Source organism: Dermacentor silvarum, chromosome 2, assembly GCF_013339745.2.
Source record: "Dermacentor silvarum isolate Dsil-2018 chromosome 2, BIME_Dsil_1.4, whole genome shotgun sequence".
Taxonomy (NCBI): domain Eukaryota; kingdom Metazoa; phylum Arthropoda; class Arachnida; order Ixodida; family Ixodidae; genus Dermacentor; species Dermacentor silvarum.
Window position 1 is genome coordinate 167,677,916 of NC_051155.1, and position 5,900 is coordinate 167,683,815.

Below are 5,900 nucleotides of genomic sequence, written 5' to 3' on the forward strand. Positions count from 1 at the left end.
GAAGGTCGTCGCTTCGAGTGCCTGAATTAACTTTATCTTAGTTAACACGATGACGACAGGGACCCGCACACCATCCGAATTGTTGCGTGAGCGTTTGCGTATAGATGAGACACGATGCCGGGACGGTGTAAGTGAATTACTACACCTAGTCGTCATCGTGTACGATTTCACTTCGACGACACGGTTTTCGCGCCTTAAAACCGAGCTACGAATCGTAATTCGCATTCGACCCGCCGCCACGAGAGCCAGTAGTTGGTGGACCACAGCGGTGGCTCAGCGCAGCCCGTCGTGCTGCGACGCGCTGCGCTGTTACCTGAAGTTTTCTTCAGGTAAATCTCGGCCTGCGACTCTTGACGCTGATGCACTAGAAGCGTGACGACAGATACTCCAGGCATTGCTTTTGCTTTTTTTTTTTGCTTTTCTGCGTGCTTCCTTGTATTCGTCGTTCCACGAGAGAATAAACTGTTTTGAAGACGATTCATCTGATTCTGAGATACATACTGCTGCAGCAACAATTACAACTGCTCTTAAATATGCTCTTGTGTCATCAGTGTGAACTATACAGATGTCATTACAGGTTAAATGCCGACTTTACATCAGGCAACATATGGGAACAGCATTCACCCCGTTTTTTGTTTTTTGTTTTACGTTTAAAACTCGGAAATTATCGGTGACTTCAGTAAGGGTTCTTAATAATATTCTACTCCATGTACAGCATGACTGTACATGATGCTGTGTTTAAGCCCATAGAGGAGTACGCTTCAGGTGAAAGGCTGTAGAATATATATATATATATATATATATATATATATATATATATATATATATATATATATATATAGTTCTTACGCAGACATGAATCTAATCTCCCCCCCCTCACTCCACACATGATGCTATGTGCAATTGCAACTCCGGTGACTATAAAATGCGCACGAAGTTCTTCGATAAAGCTCTGAATTCTTGTTCTGTGACGTTGATAGTGAAACGGGGTGTCTTAGGAGTAATTTTGATAGCCTTTAACTTACTCAAGAGGCGTTCGGAATTGAAGTTGGTAGCAGACAGCACCCTTATTGACTATTATGGGGACACTGTCCGACAAGGTGATTGCGTCGTAGCGGTCATTGCGGAATAATAAATATATTGCCGGAGAAAATTAGTGTAACATTAAGACGCGTTTTTTTTTTAACACACACGTCCCCCTTATGCTAAATTTACGAAATATGTCGTTTAACATCATCAAGGTTGTGAAGAAGGCCCCTGACGTTTCACTATAGTATTTGGTTATACATATTGAAAAAAGGTGCCTAAGAGAGAAAAGCCGCTCAGAACTGTTTGTGGTACCGCCCCCTGCAGTGCCACATATCGGATTATGAAGTTCCCTGCACAAAACAGATATGTTGGCGCAATTCTTTGAATGAGATGCTCATGTACACACCTTAAGGGTTATAATGTCCTTTCCCTTCTCCATACAGGACAGCAGCGAAAGCACGCTTGGTACCCGTCTTCGCAACAGGATGTCCCCGCCCAGTAGTCTGGAGAGTGAGGAGTGGCACAGGTGAGGTGGACTACAGCTTTGTGAGCCGTGGTCAGACCTTTATAGCATGTTTAGCAAACCATCGATGATGACTGACAATGTAAACCAATAGCCGAATGCCTCCGCAAAGAAAGCTATTTGCGTTGCAAGGAGGATATTTATGTTACGTTTGATGTTTCACTGCGTAATCCTGTAGAGAAAGAATTCGTCTGACGCAAGTTTGATTCTGCCTGGCACTGAAGCAATTCTAACCGTTTTCTTTTTTTTAATAACGGCGTTAATAGGCTAGATAGATCGAGACCCAAAGTTAAAAATTAAATGTGGTTTTACGTGCCAAAACCACGATCTGATTATGAGGCACGCTGTAGTGGAGGGGGAGGGGGGGCTCCGGATTAATTTGGACCTCCTGGTTTCTTTAACGTGCACCTAAATCTACGTACGTGGGTGTTTTCTGCATTTCGCCCCCATTGAAATGCGGCCGCCGTGGCCGGGATTTGATCCCGCGGCCTCGTGCTCAGCAGCCCCACACCATAACCACTGCTACTTTTACCGTGATAAGGATGACATTTTTTTGGTATTCCAAAATGTGATTTGCCAATCAAACTTTACTTAATATTCCCCTTTAGTGGCGTCTTTATTATAGGCGTAAATTTAGGCACATTCATAAGAAAAAGTCAAATGACGAGAATCGATTTAATTGCACGGCAACCGATTGCAATTAATGCAATGCCTGATACCCATTCGCATGTCCCAAAAGTCGAGAGGTTATAGCTATGCTCTGTTAAGCAAGCACGTCTCTAAAGAAAGAACAAGCGTACTGTGTCAGCCTAATTGTTAAATTTTAATAAATTTATAGGGTTTAATAAATAGGGTTTTACGTGCCAAAACCACGATCTGATTATGAGGCACGCTGTAATGGGGGACACCTAATTAATTTCGATCACCTGGCGTTCTTTAAAGTGCACCCAATGCACTAGCCTAGATATGTCTGTGTTTATTACAAAAAGCGAAGACAGCGTAAAAACTCCACCTACCCAACCACATCACACTCTCAAAGACGGAGCAGTGTGCTAAATACAAAAAGCGCATAATTTAGTCGTTGCTTTGGCTAGAGTTAAATCTAGTTTCCAGGTGAGAGGTAATGAGCTTTGACAAACATGCGTAGCAATATGGCGGAAAAAGATTAGTGGGAACCGGAGTGTGAACTTTCGACATGTGTAAACCTCTGCATGCCCTTCCGCCTTTGTCGTCGCCCTACAATTATTTCTTCTTAGTTTAGGAATTTTCATTCTTTGAAATAACCATAAAGATGTTGCTGTCTTTCAATCGCGCACTTCACAGTACTCTTCTGTCTAAATGTGATTAACGGTTCGATAATCCTGTGCTGCCCTGTTCTCGCCGTCTATTGAAAGAAAACTCCGTACTCTCCGCAGCTTCACACTCTCGGATGACCCGGACGACAGTGACGAAGGCGACATGGAGCCGCTCAACCCGAAGGGTGCCCAGCCCAAAGCAACTCCAGTTCCACCGGGGTTCCCTCGATATTCCCCTGCCGGTGAAGGGCAGCGGATCAACGTACGCTCCAGTGCAGTTGGCTTCGTGGACATGAGCCTCCTTTGGCATGCGGTTACCGTTGGTTTCCGCAATATGGTTTGTTTCGTCGTTGTCGCCGAACTGTACATGGTATTCCTAGCAACGGCTTTGTCAACCACAGAGCTGACGTCATCGTGGCGCCCATGGTACGATCGAGACGGTGGCGTGTCCCCTCGTATCCTGATTTGGACCGGCCCGCCGTCTGAGATTTCCGACGAAGCATCTGGCCTAGCGGCAGCGCACGACTCCTCAGCTCAACACGGCAACTGGACCGCGTGCAATTTCACCGCCCATGGGAACGTCAACGCCTATGACGTTCCGAAGCCGTGCGAAGTGACTTACGACCGGCGCCTCCTCATGGAAAGTGACGCCATCGTTTTCCACGCTGACCGGGTGAACGTCAGCGACCTTCCCAGAGAGCGCGCTGCGGGCCAATTGTGGGTGTTTTGGGCGCGCACTCACCCGGTGATGCCGCCATTTGTCCGGGAAGTTGGTCTTCTCGGCGCTGTCTCGCGCTATCTCAGGGGGAAGACTTTGCCGTCGTCTCTGCCCATCCAGCTGGCGCGAGTCTTCAACTGGACCATGTCCCATCGAAAGGACTCCGTAGTTCATGTTGCCCACAAGACTTTTGGCCCTCGCTTCCTGTCCACCGGTGATTCGCCGACGTCAAGCATCAGTTCCAGCGACAGGTCGACTATGGCCAGCAGACGGGACGCTGCTTGGATCGCCTCAGACTGCGAACTGGAAAGATTCAAAGAAGAGCACGAAAGGTTGCGTTCTAGTCACAATGACCGGCACTACCGGAACACCCTGACACGCCCCATATACCTGCACGTTATGCCCAACTGCGGTGCTGGCCAGTGCGAATCGCCGGCCGAGTGCGTCGCACAGGTCGCCAAGAAGTTCAAGTTTATCGTGGTGTCACAGTCGCCGGCTTGCTTTCAGAGTGTGTCCGATCTCGTCTACGAGGCGTTCAAGCACGACCTCGTTCCGATCGTGCTTGCGGCGCCCTACACCACGTTCAATTTCCCGCCCAAATCTGTGCTCAACGCTGCGGCGTTGCGGGCGCACGGCCGTCTTTATTCGCACCTGACAGACCTGCTGGACCATCCCGCCGAGTACGAAGGCTACTTCGCCTGGAAACGAAACTTCACGGTGTCCGCACTCGAGGACGAGCTGTGCCCGCTGTGCGCAGCTCTGCAGGAGAAGACATTGCGAGCGACTCCGACATGGCTGGACATCCGGAAGTGGTGGGAGCGTCATGTCACATGCTCGGGCGCGCACTCGATTGGCACGAGTTTTTACAAATTTACTATAGCTTAACTCCTGCGGCAGGCAGGCCGCGAGCTTTTATTCAGCCTGGTGCCACACGTTTTCGTTCTTATAATGCAGCGGACTATACAGGGCTCTGCCACTGCTAAGGGAAATCTTCGAATGCTCCCGTTCATTTATCCTAGGGTGCATCATTAGTTGCCGCTACATGTCTAGGTGTAAAAGTAGCAATGTAAAGCAATCACGTCTTTCACCGGAGGTAATCGCGTTTTTGGGGCATTGCATTCCATAGTGTTCTATGTATGTATACTGGAATAGAAGTTGTTTGCCATCGTGTTCCCGCTATTGTATTAGTTGTTAATAATTTTCTGTGATTTGTTTGCATAAATATCACTTTGCAGCACTACGTATGTACAGCTGCATGGTTTACTGTATTTATTAATTTCATTTGTGAGTGCCCTTGTCCGGAGATTTTTTGTACTCTTTCGTTTCTCATAGCCTATTTGTGTTGGTTGTATAGCTGCGTTCAAGATATTGTGTGCGCTTCTTTTATTTTTTTACGAACAATTACATGCTATGTACTTTTTACATCGTGCGTTGCCGAGGTTTTAACTCTTGTTGAATAAATGAAATGATACAACAGACACAATGTATAAGAATCGATTGGTCTCTATTATTCAATTCTAGAAATCACTATATGAAGTTGTCGCGTAGTCGTTTGTTTTGAGTATAGGTAAAGCATTTATCAAAGTCTCAAAACATATAAAGCCATGGAAGTGAGGACTGTCCGGATGATACTGCTGCAGAAGTGCGGCGGTTGCTGCGCAGGGGTCACCAGTTCCTAGAGTAAACGCGCATGGGGTACATGACTGCCTAATATATTCAGTCATTCATTATGAATGTCGTGCATTTAGGCATATGCGACTTTGTTTATGCATACCATATGCGAATTTGTTTGTGCATATAATACGCGAATTTAGGCATATGCGAATTTGAATGGTTTAAGCAAAGCAGTTTATTATCTGATAGGGGTGTGCGAATACAAATTTCTAGACCGAATCAAATGTATACTAACGGTCTCAAATGTAATGCGAACAGCGGAGCGCGTGGCGGAAGCATAACTAAGCAGGTAACTTGGCGCAATAAAAAACACAAGCAAGGGAGACAAAGACAAGTTTTACTCCCACGTGTTTATAGGAAGGGAAGGATTCTACATATATATATATATATATATATATATATATATATATATATATATATATATATATATAGCCGTTTGTCACGCATGCGCATACCGAACAATAAGACCGGGAACATGTACATCAACGGTGGTTGCGCAATAAGTCAAATACAGCAATAATTCAGCGCTTGTCTTTGTCTCCCTTTTTTGGTTCTGTGTTTTTTGTTGCGCCAAGTTACCTGTTCAGCTATGGAAAACCAACTAGCCCTACATTAAACTATTCTAGAAGCATAACTGTAGGTAAAGTGCGCGCCGTTCAGT

At 46.0% G+C, this 5,900-nt stretch overlaps 1 protein-coding gene across 1 annotated transcript; it reads left to right on the forward strand.

Moving 5' to 3' along the window:
* The first annotated feature begins 1,477 nt into the window (after positions 1-1,477).
* LOC125943209 (alpha-(1,3)-fucosyltransferase 7-like) lies at positions 1,478-4,554 on the forward strand. Its single transcript, XM_049661854.1, has 2 exons — positions 1,478-1,555; positions 2,968-4,554. Exons 1-2 carry the CDS (start codon positions 1,515-1,517, stop codon positions 4,448-4,450), a joined length of 1,524 nt encoding a protein of 507 aa, XP_049517811.1. The 5' UTR covers positions 1,478-1,514; the 3' UTR covers positions 4,451-4,554.
* Positions 4,555-5,900: the final 1,346 nt, after the last annotated feature.

Excerpts from the sequence above, each read along its gene's own strand:
- LOC125943209 (XM_049661854.1), top strand. The coding sequence starts at position 1,515 with ATGTCCCCGCCCAGTAGTCTGGAGAGTGAGGAGTGGCACAG. Across the intron at positions 1,556-2,967 it reads GAGAGTGAGGAGTGGCACAG|CTTCACACTCTCGGATGACC; the intron begins GTGAGGTGGACT and ends TACTCTCCGCAG.